Raw genomic sequence first — 14,506 nt, 5'->3', positions numbered from 1 at the left:
ATAAGTATACTGCATAAACTGGTTTTGCATAATCCGTAGTGTAAGGATATGAGCTTTAAATCACAATGTGTTTTTAGTGATTTTACAAATTGCCTGACATTTATGAAGAAACAATACTTTTGTTTATTAAACAAAATTTGAAAATTATAGAAAGCCAAGCAGTTGGGCAGAAAAGCAGTCTGGTTTTTCTAAAACTTCAGACAGAAAATGTGAATAAACAAAACTCTAGGCCTCACAGAAGGTGAAGTAGAAGTACAGTGATCCCTACCTATCGCGGAAGTTACATTCCAGACCCATCTGCGATAGGCGAAAATACGTGATATAGTAAGAGCACATTTTTTTATGGTTTAAGCGTTAAAATACCCCTCCCACATGCTTTAAACACATGTAAACTTATTAAAACACACTTTGGATACACATATGATACACGGATGCCGGGCTAAAGATATGAGTAACATAATAATAATCGTCATCAGTTTTACCTTTTCCTGTGTGGTCAAGGTATTCCTCTGGCACTTAGGCTCACTGCCACCAGAAGGCTTACAAGATGCGGGACTTCTTGGGAGCCTTCGTAGGGCTTAAAACAAACGAAAAGCTCACAAAAGTTTGCACACAAATGTCGGGCCACAAGCAAGGTACGCGATATGTGATTCGTCGGGGACCCACTCTCGCTGTTCATGCGAGATTACATCATGTTAGCAGCAGCTAATCAGAGCCCAAAAGAATAAAATCCACTCTGATTGGTTGAGTCTCCTCTTTCAGCCAATAACGGGCTTTGTAAGAAATCATCTGGGTGCTGTAATGCAAAACTGTTTATCTGCTGAAAACCATATGCTTTGTTATGAATTGGCTGCAAAGTACACTACAGGTAGGACGTACTTATTGAATTTTTCCGTGATATAGCGGGGACGCAATAGCTGAACCGCGATAGAGCAGGGGATTACTGTAGTATGTTAATTTAAATGTAGTGAAAATAAAAGATCTGTATATTTTAAAACCAGCTGTCAACTTCACTTTCTACAACATTTAATATTAATGTAAACTTTGCAGGTCATCTAAGTTAGAACAATTGGTGGATTCCTGTATTTGTTCCTAAAGCTGGGCTTATACACAGAAGTTGATCATACATATATTGTATAAGTGGGTATTCATTGTTTGATGATAATCATCCACTGCTCATGTGTTGTAGTTCCAATTTTTACTCTAAGATTGTGTATTTTAACATGAATACTGCTTCTTATATTTTTTTCTGTGTTGTCGTAATGCAGTGAAGATGCTATTTTTTTTGAGTGGTGTCAGCCCCTTCAATAAATAAAATATTTGTTTATGTATTTTTGTCCACTAAATGAGACAGATTGACAGCATTAATGAGAAATGTATAGTTAACACCACAGCATAACATGCAGAGCTGTCGCTCAGCTTGGCAGGCTTGCAGCACAGTAACATAAGTTTAGAACTGAGACAAATACACTTGATTGAGAAAACCAGTACTTGCACATGACACCAGAGTGAAGAAATAAAGTCTTGAGATTTCATAAAATATAGAATATGCAACCAAAGGCAAGAGATTTTTTTTTACCTTACTCCTCCCTGTCTAATGTGTACAGTATACTAAAATAATTGCAAGTATACTAACACATGGGATTAAGCAAACAACGTTAACAAATATTGCAGTTATTTGTAGTAAATTGTAGTATCAATTAGGAATTGAAATGGCATGTATTTGTGACCTTTTCTCTAGATAGATAGATAGGTAGATTAATTGATACTTTAGATGAAATTCACCTGCTCCATCCACTGTATAGAACATAAAGTTTACACAGCCATTATGCAAAATAGTAAAAACAAAGTGCAAATCAATGCAAAAATCCTCGTGTCAATAACAGCAGCCAATAAGGTGAACTTAAAGTTAGATGATACATATTTAACAACATCTCCATATAGCTTGGTTGCATTTACTGAGAAAATCATTTAAAGTAGTCCTGAAGAGGCTTATTTAATGAAAAAGGTTTAGCCTTAAGAAGGTTTTCTACCTAGAACAAAATCTTTATAATTATTTGCATTTGGACATTTTCTAAATTGTGCTTTATGAAATAGAATATAGACTTACCTATGTAGGTTTTGCAATGGTGACAGAAAAAAGGTTTTTATAGTTTTTTTTTTAATATTTGCCTTGATATGCAAAATTTTTTTCAACACTCATTAAATGCACAGATGCACAAACAGTCCTCATCTTACTTGAACAACTGAAGCCAAGTATACATTTTTATATAGATTTTTTGTTTGTCCCTAGAAGCTCAGCTCTTCAGAGTTTGGGAAACTCAAATCTAACAGATCTCTCAATGAGAGTCTAATGAAAAGGAACACCAAAATTAAAAATATTTGAAAAATGTAAAGGGCATATTTTACTGTTTACCTGCATGATTGACAGTGGAATAGTTGTAACATTAATTGCATATCTGAAAAACAAAATCTTAAATGCCGTTCAGTCACGAGTATTTTGCATTGTCACAGGCTAACGTTGTCCCTCCATGAGCGGTAGTGTGAGTTTGAACTGATATTATATCTGGCAGTCATATTAAATCATGCTTTGAAATGATAAAGCAGAAAATGTATATATTGTTATGAAATATATGTTGACAAAAATGATTAGAAATAAACTTTGTATATCTGCTTTTTTTTTTGGCTGTTCACATAGATTTGTACTGAATATTCCTTTCCCAAATGTCTTTGCCTTTTTAAAATTCCTGTAATTTTCTTTTGAAATGAATCAGATATGGGTGCTTGATAGCAGCAGCAGCAGGCACCACGTTCAAAGACCACACAGAGGAGGCTGTCTGAATGCATATGTGTGTGTGTTTTGCTTGAGAAGCATAAGAGCCTCACACACCTGAGTGTCTATGCCTGTGATATACCGACAGTTGCAGTGGTCTACAAAGCCAGGGCTAGGTGTCCTCTCTCAAAAGGACCGACTGCAACTAATTTCAGTGGAACATGAAAAGCTGTCAGCTTAATATATGTTTCACTTGTCTCAACTTGGTTCTGTTTCTCCGCTGGGATTTTCTTTGATTTCCAATTCTTAAACTGTGCCGGCAATTCTGTTTGTAATTTAAATCATGCCTCCAAGATTCTTATATGAAAAAGGAAGCACCCTGCTGGATGTGTGCTTTCTGCCCCCTGGTGTCACCTTAGTAAATAATGCAGAAAGATGATACTGTGCACTCCTCACTGATCAGAAAGCATGAGCATCTGTCCATTGTTTGAGCCTGGCATCCCGGCTAATCTCTGTCTAACCTTCATTTGTTTAAACAAAATAAGTTGCTGGCTTTCTTTTTAAAGATCTTCTGATGGCCATTCACAGCTCTGGGTGGTTTTCCTTTCTTTGTTTATTTTTTTCTTGTTTATTTTATTTGAGTGTATTTTATGTTGTGTTACTAGTATTCTTTATTATCTTTCAGGATGAGTTTGCCAAGCCAGGTGTAAAGGTGAGTCAGGTCTGATTTGAAGCATCCCTCTGTTCCTAGAGCCTCTTAGTCAGTCAAGTTACAGCAGGGTTGCATTATCCTGAATGCAATCTAAGACAGCCCATGGTAGATGCACATTGTTCCGTCTAAAAGCATGTCACTACAAGGGCGAGGGCGATGTCCAGCTTTTAAATGTCAGAAAATATGCCAGCCGTTATGATTATTGAATTTATAAAGTTTAGTCTTTTTCAAACAGTCCTTCTTAAAAGACTGTTTGGGAAGGCTTTCAAAAATATTTGATAACTTTTCTTTTAAATTTTAAAGTAGTTAGAAGCTTTTAAAAGTACAATAAATAACAGAAATTTCTTCAGCCTTAAAAGACATTTGAAAATGTTCATTCTTTCATTTGAAAATCTTCAGCCACGTCTTGATTATGATTATAAATATCACATGTATAATTTGGCTTTGGTTTTAGACTTGATTGTTAATTAAGATAAATATTTTTGAGCTGCACTAATACTGTATAGTATATCTGGTGTAAATGAGGTTACATGAAAGTGTGCTATGGTGCATGGGCATCCCTCCAGATTAGGCTCTGGCATCCTGCATCCCTGTAATAGGACTTTGTATGCCTGAATTGGAGATGGAGGTTGGACTTTGTAGGTAAGCACCACTAGTCTTTCTTTTTCAAGATGAGGTTAAGTGAGTCAATGTTCCTTAGTTGTACTTCATCACTGATGATATTGTTCTTACTTTCATTGCTTTAATGATAATTAAGAGGATATCCAAAGTAAAGAGAATGATATGTGTCTATTTAAAACCGAGAGGATATGAATGATTTTAGATGTTAATAAAATAGCTGTTCGTTGAGCAGTTGATCTGACCTGGCTAATGTGTCATTGCTGTATGTATTTTTCAGATACAAGTTGCAGAGTTGGCAATGCCAGGAACTCCAGTTTTTAAAGGCAACATAGGAGATCATGTATGTATACATCTTGCTAAGTTTGTCCATGATCATTAGGTAAGCTTTGCATGCCTTTTGAGCTGAACATTGTGGACACTTCTCATGCTGATTTAACAGGGCCGAGAAAAGCTTTGAAGCTGTGTGGCCTCAGTCTCCACTGGTTAGGCAGTTCATTTATCTAAAACTGTTAAGCCAGTTCATCTTAAAAGAAAACTGTCCAGTTCTGTCAGAGAAGATGATGGTACTTTTAAGTGAAAAGAAGTTTAATTTCTCAATGTAGGAAAGATTTAAAATATAAAAAGTAAGTGGTTTACTGTTTTTTTTATTTATTCCAGGGTCATTTGGAGCATCCTGCTGTTCACTTGAAGGTACAGAAGAAAGACCATCATGTGTAACCTGGAGTAACACTGATGTGTCATTGGTTGATTGAGGGTTTTTTTGTGGCGTATAAGTGTAGTGGAAAAATAATGAAAGTGAATAATTAGTTAAAGTTGTACACTACATACAGTAGGCTACATCATGTATAGTTGACTCTATTCTAAAAAGCTTTAAAGGACAGTATGTATGGATTCACCTTGTTTAGTGTCACTTGGAGATGTTATGCAGATTATCTTTATTAACATTGATTTGAACTCAGCCTCTTGTGTAATTAGATCCCAGCTTCTCTACATTTATTAAATTTAATTGACAATCACATCAAGCAGCAGGTGGCACTGCTGTGTCCTCAAAGCTGTTAGACCCCTAAATCATTTCTAGTTTGGGTACTTTCTGTGTGTAATGTCCAACTGACTTTAAAATTGTATTTTAGAAAACAGAAAATTACAGTTTTTCAAATGGAGAAACCAAACGAATAGTCATTTATCAGAAATGGGCCTAAGCACATATACAAAACTTGTAGAACAAAAGAAAACATAAGTCAAAATCCTAACACTGAACTCATATATTTTCTTTAACTAAATTACACAAATCAGGACAATGACAAATTTCATTTTGATATGTAGGAGTGGAATGGGTTTTTTGCCCAGGATTAGTTAATTTCCTGTACCTTATTCTTGTATAAGAGAGGGATAATTGTTTGCTCTGCAGTTCTTGAAGCTTAAGAAAGGCATGTTGTGTTATTCTCAGTGCTAGTAAACAGCAATATATTCACTGTCATCTACTTTAAGTTTATTTTATAGTTAAGCTCATTCATCCTTTGTATGTAACAAAGCTGCATATCATAATTTACACAGAAACATTGCATGCCACCTTGAAGCAAATTGTCTGTGCTAATTTTTAATCTATTAAATGCAGAATGATTTCCTTGTGCGTCAATACACTTTTCTGCATGCCGCATCATATTGTCATAGACGCGACGCAGCTCAACCGCTTCAATTTTTCCAGTTTCACTACGAATATTGTCCTTCAGTTCCTTTAATGTCTTTGGATTATTGACATACACTTTACCCTTCAGATTGCCCCACAGGTAAAAGTCACAAGTGGATAAGTACGATGATCTTGGTGGCGCAAACCTTTTCTGACAGTTTGTTCCTCTGTGAAGATGTTGTGAATTTGAGAAAGTGACTTGCGAGAAGTGTGACATATCGCTCCATCCATGTCGCAATGGCACCCGCCTGTATAATAGCTCAAGCCAGCCGGTCGGAGACGGTTCGGTTTTTCGTGCGCCACCCTTTATATTGCATAAATCAGCTTGATTTACATTCATCCCCACCTAAATGAGTTAGACAAACTAAGGAAAAAAGGAGAACTGTCTGAATGACTAAAGACCAGTGGGACTCATTCCAGTTGTGATTAAGAGACTTTTGTTGTTACATATTAAATATTCCAGATAATCGTGATCATCTACTATTTGCATATTGTCATAGCGAGTTTATAAAGGATACCATATCTCTTGCTTTTTATCTCAGTCTGGCAAATCTAGTTAATGGAAAGTTTTATTCCAGAGGTCTTTTTATAAACTACAGTTCAGCATGTAACACTGCTGTACCCTTAAAGAAGACCACCAAACTCCACCCTTTGCAACTAGATTTTGTTCTTTCAAACCAAACAACTTTAACACATGTGGATTGATAGCATCACATCTTGCGTACTGCTCCTCAACAAAGGCACTTTGCAGTGTAGTAAACTGAGTCCACTTCTATACAGTACAGCTCTATCACTAAATTTCTTGATGACACTCTTTTCATACCTGACGAAACAATAATGAAATGGCTAACAGGGAAGTTTAATTCCTGGCAGTCTCACACTGCCATTTAGGTCAAAACAGATGCTGTGGAGAGGGTGAGCAGCCATATATTTGTTCTATCACAGAGAAATTGAGGTGGGTATAAAATATTACAGCTCTTACCAAAAACGCTCACCAGCTCCTCTACGTTCTCAGACATCTGAGGACAACTCACATTACTTCATCTGTTCACTCAAGCTTCTACAGATTCACAGGACTCCGTGCAGACGGTGGTTGATGACTGCACAGAATATTATCAGGACATATAGAAAACACACTGCCTTAGGAAGGCAAACAGTATAATTAAAGACCTCATCTATCTTGCACAGTCATTTTTCTCATACTGTCCTTCTGGCAAATAACAAGCGAAAGGACAGTTTACAAAAGCACATTTTTATACAGTATGAACTCCCCCTGCTGGACATGGCCTCATAATATGATGAACTCGGGGAACTGGAGTCAGCATGCTATTCACAGTTGAGAATTTTCTTACTCCAGAGTTGAAGATGACAAGTAGTTACAAAGTGTCCTACATCCAATCCCAGCTAGGAGAAGGACATCATGTTTAAGAATGAATGGAATCACGATTTTACACCATCCTGAGCCGCAAAATAGCACTTATGAAGGCGTTTTATAGTTTTCTTGGAAATTCTGATGAAATTTTGTAGTTTTCTGATATTAATGTTAAGGCTTTATCACAAAGATAATAATAATCATCAATATCATCAAAGTAGTAGGAGACAAAGAAGTAGAAAAACATACTGTATATACTTACGTATAAATCGAGTCTTGAAACCTGAAAAATCGATCATAAAATCACACCCCAACTTATACGCCCGTTCAAAAATTCGACACATTTTTTTTACATCAACTTGCCACCTCCTATCTCGCATCAGTTTCTTGGAGACACATCGAATTTTGTTGCAGCAACGCAGTTACCAATTTCTTTTGCTACTTCCACAACGTTTAATTTAAAACCAGCTTCATATTTTCTTCTGATCGAATGCTCCATCGTAGATAAGGGATGCTCTTACGATAAAACGTGTATGAGGGTGTGAGATACAAAAAACACAAATCACTGCAAACGTTGCTTCGGAATAGTTCGGGTATTACCATGTGGTCACGTAGGCACAATACATAGAAAAAAAAATGCAGTGTGCTCCGTGGTTACTCTCTTAGGTGGGTGTTAGCATATCATAATCTCTTGGATCAGTAGCATGAGTTTTCCACATTCAACTTATATGACCGACGTTATAAAATACCAGAAATTATACAGTAAAATGAAGTCCTGATTTGTCCGCAGAGAACTTATCTGCAAGTAAATACGGTAATAAGGAAGGATATTACACTAAGCTGCATGCAATTGTTGCCAACTCCGCAGTAACATTAAGAATAATACAGTTCAGTATATTACCCTGAAGATGGACACAGCTGGATGGGGAAGCAAATGTCACACAGGTATGTTGAGCTTTGCATTCCACAAACCCCTGGAAAAATTTGCATTACACTTTCCCAGCCCAGCAAGGTCCAAAAAGGCAGGCAGAGACTCCAAGAGCATTAGAAAAAAGAGCCTCACAGAATATAAGGATGGAACATGGAGAGAGATGCAGCAAACAACTCTGGAAGCCGTAGCTAGTTTTGAGGTTTTCCCATGTCCATAACAGCTGGAAGGTGATTGTTCTGAAAGTTCAGCTGTGGATCATTCCACATTATCAGAATTAACTGTCATTTGGTGTGTACCTCAGTCTTTTTGTCTAGGTGATCATTACATTGAAGTTTGCATCCATGACTACTTGTGTGTTGATACTGTGATATTGTTTGTATGTTGTCAATCACTCCCAACAACTCCAGGAAATGCAGCTATGCAGGTAATGCAGTAATATTAACTCACGAGGGCTGTTGGGGAAATGTATTAAAGGGTGAAAGGGTGTTCAAATTTTGATGCAAAATTTGAGAAATGATTGGTTATGACATACCTAAGTCATCACTATTTCAAAGTTGTATCTTTCCCATGGACAAAAAACATAATGTTACCAGCACTTTCATTTTGGCTGAAAGTGCATTGCTTCTTTGTGTAGAAGGAGTGATCATGTGATGTGCAAGATTTGTTACAAATATTATTTTATCTCTGTCAAATTGATATTTTTTGTACAAGTTCATTGTTGTCCAGAATTGGCATAACATTCTGCCTTTTCCAGAATGTGCATGCCGATCTCTGCCTGCACACCTCTTCTGGCACCTCCTAGAGAGTTAGCACAGTTCACAGGCTCTTCTAAATCTAGATGAAGTTAACATTACTTGCCTAGATTAGGAAATTAGAAAATAAAATTATTTTACTGTTACTTTTAAGAGTAGGACCAAATTTGTCTCATTCTAAAAAATTTGGAGCTAATTATAATATTTTTCCTACTCTGAGACACTTGATAAATTTGGGCACTGGTGGCAAAAAATAATGAGGGGACAAAGAACCATGAAAAGGGAAGCGTTTTCCACCTGCCAAATTGAATGTAGCATAAGACGTGTAACAAAGCACAATGGGCAGAGTGACAGAGAAAGCATTTGTAACACCAGGTTATTTTGTGATATCTGACAGACATGTAGACAAAGAATGATTGACATCACATCATCTGTATATGTGTAAATGAAAAAGGGAGAAAAAGAGAGATGAAAAGAACTCAACAAAGGGGACAATGAGGATATGCTTTTCATATTTAGTACCAGTAGCCTCCAATTAGTGGGAGTTGGTGTCAGTAGCCCAGCACCTAACATGGTAAGAGACCGGAATGTATTGTCATTCTGCACAAAAGTGCTTGTAATATAAATTTGTATAGTTCAAATTTAAATATTTCTTTTAAATATGAGATGTCAGTCAGAGTTTCTTTAGCAGTAACAGAATGTCATCTGTACAGTACAGTGCCATTTACTTGATAGATCGTGGTAATTTCTAGCATGGTCTGTCTTGCTGTACCAGTGACACAAATGGCACAGGCCCTTTTCTGTTGTTTCAGTGTACCCCTTTCACCAGCAGATGGCATCTAAGTAACATGAACACACTTATGCAAAGTTACGATATGTTGGGAAACAAGTGTGCAAAGGTGTAATGCCCATTGTGAATACAAATCCTATACTCAGACTGTTTTATTATATGCACTGCCTCACACAGAAGTTACTTACAGTAGCTGAAAAGTAGGTATAGGGCACTATGCAGAGGAGAGTATGTTACATTAAAGTGGTGTGTTCCAAACTCGGTCCCTGGGACCCTTGTGGCTGCAGGTTTTTGTTCCAACCAAATTCACAATAAGTGATAATAATTGATCTTGTTTAGTGAGCTGGTCTTTTTTTCTCTTCTCTTATTCTGCATTCAGAATAGCAGAGCAGTATTATTTTTATATTATAAGACATTTTAGAATATTTCTATTTTTGCTATAGCTTTAAATGTTTAACTGTTTTTGTTGTTTTCCTATTACTTTTCCCTTATTTTGTGTAGTCTGCTCCCTTCATTGTGTCCTAGTAATGACAATTAAAAACAAGCAAAGCAGACACCCGGGTGAATAACACTAAATGATGAAAGGATGCAACTGCTTCAGGGTCAGTTCCACTAAATTAGTCAATAATGGAAAGGCAGAATGGAAATCAGGATGAACATAAATAAAAAGTAAAAAAAATACATTATCCACATATAACTGCTTAATTTTACTAAAATGTATTAGTACACTTTGCTTTTGTAATTTCTTCATTGGCACCAAAACACCGAAGCTGGGAAATAACAGCTCACTTACTTAAGCTATTGGTTGAAACAAAAACCTGCAGCCCCAGGGGGTCCCCAGGACCAGGTTTGGGAACCACTGCATTAGAGTATCTCATACTCTGCTCTGTATGATTTCTTTTTTTTTTTTTTTTTAAAGGAGAGTTTTGGGCACAACTTAAAAAGTCATTAAAATATTCACTACCAAAAATCTTTAATTGTATATTTATTTAATACATTTTTTAAATGTTTACAAAATGACACAAATTCAAATGAACTTTGTTTCATGTTTACAAATACATAATCAATTCACTACTATCTAACAGAACAGTGGAAAACAGGTGTGTCTTGTGTTTGCGAGAAAATATTGTTACAGAGAGCAGAAAGCTCTGCAAGTGTTTCACAGTGTGGCCAGGCAAGATGTCTGAGTGGTGGTAAAGCATAAATAAGAACTCTATGCAGGCATTAGCACTTGACTGCATTCGGCTTCATCTAAGTGGTCATGATGAGCATAACAGCAATTGTTGATAATTAGGTACTAACAAGCATAAAGTAGTCGTGTCTTTCTTTCAGCCCATATTAGTTTGGAGGTATTGCTTGCCATTTGTAAAAATGGGAAAGTTATACTTTGGCAGTACTACTGGGAGGACTTCAGTTCCCATCTGTAAGTGGTAGAGTAATTTTTTTAAAAGAGGTTTCAATGAGGCTTCAGCAGGAAATGATTGGTGAAAGCAAAACTCTGGTAGTGTTTGATACAGAGCATTTAAGTACGATCATGACGTATGGCCTCATGATACTGGTATGTTTTTTGTTTGCAGACTTTTTTTGCACATCCATGTGTAATGCAATTTCAGTGCTTAAGATATGCATATCTTAACTGTTAGCATACTCTATACTTAGTTTATTTTATGTTACGCAAGTTTTCAGTGTTTATCCAATAGGACTTGCCCAGTTACCAAGAGGTGTTTCACACACTGAATACAACCCACTAATAAAGATCTGCTAAGCGATCTGCCAGCTGCAGCTAAAGGTAGAAATAATGATATGAAGTATTTTAAAAGAAATTAGTTAAAAAAAGGGGTATTGAAACCCTTACTTATTTTAATATTAATGGCACAGTCAGCTTTTTCCCCAAATTGCAACATACTGGGCAGTCAGCAGTATGTAATGGGAGGTGCCCATCACATTCATGGCAAGTTTCTGCTTGAATTTGCACTTAATGCTGCTCTGCAGTCTCATTTTTGCAGGTTAAAGAAATGGATGGATGGAAGATTATAGCATTTAGGACCAATTATATTGCATATGTCATGAACACAGTTTTAGAATCCAGTTTTGCCAAACACATTGTGTGTGTGTGTGTGTGTGTATGTATGTATGCATGAGTGTGTGTGTATTGGGAGTGTGGATTGTCTTTCACAGCAACAATGAATGAAGGATCGGACCTAACCCTGGACTAACACTCTAGTCTGTCCACTGGAACACACACACGCTCAAACTTAATTTCACCAGTCAACCTAACCTGCATATCTTTTGGATGTGATTAGCTTTGTCACCTCATTTCTTCATATCCTTGGGATTTTGACTCAAATATGCACTCTCTCTGCATAGTTTGTATTTTCACCCTGCAGATTTTCAGACCACCTCTGCCTGACTCCATTAGTCAGTCTGAGTAGCTGTTTTTTGCACACCTGTCTTCACTACTGCTGTAGTCCGAGCATTACAATATTTGTTGTATATTAAGACTTTAAAATGTAATTTCATCACAAACACTATGTTTTAAACATAGTTTTCTATGATTTAACATTACATTTTTGCACATTGTTATAATATTTTTTTTTTATATACATATACACTGTCAACCCTGCTTAATCCAATGTGGGCATGTAGCAACAGCTGAGGAGCAGTGGGTACAAGGCAGGAAACAGTCCTGAACAGCCAAAGCCTTTATCTGAAGGTGTTCTCACACCCATAGTAACAATAAATATGCCACTGTTGTGTTGTGGACTTCTTTTTTTTTTGGGAGAAACCTTTTTTCCCATGAAAAATCAGTATGATGTTTTGACAAGAGTTGTGCTTTTTTTTTGCAAGCAGAATGCCTATATGATACTAGAAGGGTACATGAAAATGCATTACAGAAAGAATTCATTTCATCTAGGCATAGCTGAGAGCACACAGTTGATGGGTTTCAATTTTATTTTGACAGTAGACACATTGGGTGATTTTTTTACTTTATGTTGTTGTGTACAGTATTTAATCTTGAGTAACCTAATGTCACCTCTGTTTAGTTCCTCAAATCACATTTATACTACTCTTCAGTAGAGCAAATGTTTATGTTCACCTTGGAATGTTTAGTTAGCATTTACTACATAGTATCAGAGTTAATATGCCTCTAGTGTTCGCATTGTGCCCTAAGCGTGAATGCATTGAGAGGCCACTCCACCTGTGTGCATCACTCTTGTGGTGTAAGATTAGGGGATTTAATCATAGCTCACACAGGACATTCATTTTTCACAAACTCTGTATGTGGTTGGGTTGACCTACCCGATCACAAATTAAATCCCCCCCATCTCTCTATTATAAAAAAAAAACCCTGGGAGAGAAAGACGGGAGATGAGACGTGATCTTCACATTAAGATCACTTAAAAGAACCGCAAGACGAAAGAGAATGGCCATGGAGCATCTCGCGGGGACCTTAAACATGAGACTTTGTGCCAAGAGATTGACCCAGGACCGTCTCGCGATGACGTAGAACATGATATCCTTGCAAGACACGCCCTACTTACAACCAATATCAAATAAGACCACGACAGCAAAACATTCAGTCGTCTAAAGGATTTGAGCACACACAGATCCAGGGTCTCAGCGCATATAAAGCGTATAAGGACAATACGTTATAAATGAAACGTCGACAACTACGCAAAGAAGAAAGCAGCACAGAGAAAAAAGACTCAAAAGTGTTGGAGAGAAAAAAGAGCAAAAAAGAATAATCTAGGTGCAAATTCAGAAAATAAGGAAAGTAATTATCAGCCCGGAACAAGTGGAATTGAAAAAAAGCACGTCCAATCGGGCTCAGAATTAACAGACAGAGAGTAAAAGACAAAGTAGAACTTCATAAAGACATTCACAAATGTTGGCACTATACACATGCAGAGCAGGTTAGAGATTATGAAAGCAGTGGAATTCGAAAGGCTCAAAAAAAAAACGGCGCGATACACATGTGGAGAAAGTTAAAGAATATGAAAGCAGGAAAATTCAAAAGTATAAAAAAAAAAGAAAGGGGCCTCATGTATAAACGGTGCGTACGCACAGAAATGTTGCGTACGAACGTTTCCACGCTCAAATTGCGATGTATAAAACCTAAACTTGGCGTAAAGCCACGCACATTTCCACGGTACCTCATACTCTGGCATACGCAATTTCTCCGCTCGGTTTTGCAGACTGGCGGCACCCAGCGTTAAAGCAGTGCTACTGTTCCTGTGTGGTCACCCTTTCTTTCTTAGATCCACATTCCTGACGTGGCTTTATAAATACACTGAAATTAACTGCATATTGTTTATTAGTGTAACGCATCTGATTGTAATTAACCTGCAGCAATATAATGGTCCAGGGAATAGCCATAGTATTCCAAATACCATAACTTCTTTAGCGTTGTTACTCTCACTGCATCTTCTTCTTCTTTCAGCTGTTCACGTTAAGGGTTGCCACAGCAGATCATCTTTTTCCATATTACTCTCACTGCACCACTCGGAGGGGAATCACAGCAGCAGCTGATTGGAAAGAGAATTATCGGTATACAGCATGAAGCAGGTGCTGCCTCAGCCATGGCAAAACGCTTCAGAGACCTTCCTGTACGGACTTCGCGGTTTAGAAAACGTTTCATCCCAAGAACTATAAACGCACTTAATCAGTCCATCAAGTGCTCCTTGTAGAACTGTTTGTACTTATAAGTACAATTATCTCATTGTAAACTTGCACTACAGTTATAATATTGCACAACCTGCGCCACTTTATAAAGCACGTATTTACATATGATGACAATATAATTTTTAAGATGAAATGCAGCAAAATATGTTGATTATATTATACAGATAAAACTTTAACTTCATTTA

General features: G+C 36.9%; 1 protein-coding gene across 1 annotated transcript in view; it reads left to right on the top strand.

The window, feature by feature from the left end:
- The window catches only part of col16a1 (collagen, type XVI, alpha 1), a 346,728-nt gene that overhangs the window by 164,458 nt on the left and 167,764 nt on the right, over nucleotides 1-14,506 (top strand). The window contains exons 11-13 of the mRNA XM_051936205.1: nucleotides 3,459-3,485; nucleotides 4,384-4,446; nucleotides 4,764-4,796. Coding sequence (XP_051792165.1) covers nucleotides 3,459-3,485; nucleotides 4,384-4,446; nucleotides 4,764-4,796 — 123 coding nt within the window. The remainder of the gene's footprint in view (nucleotides 1-3,458; nucleotides 3,486-4,383; nucleotides 4,447-4,763; nucleotides 4,797-14,506) is intronic.

Source organism: Erpetoichthys calabaricus, chromosome 14, assembly GCF_900747795.2.
Source record: "Erpetoichthys calabaricus chromosome 14, fErpCal1.3, whole genome shotgun sequence".
NCBI classification, from domain to species: domain Eukaryota; kingdom Metazoa; phylum Chordata; class Cladistia; order Polypteriformes; family Polypteridae; genus Erpetoichthys; species Erpetoichthys calabaricus.
This window is presented reverse-complemented; position numbering and strand designations above follow the sequence as displayed.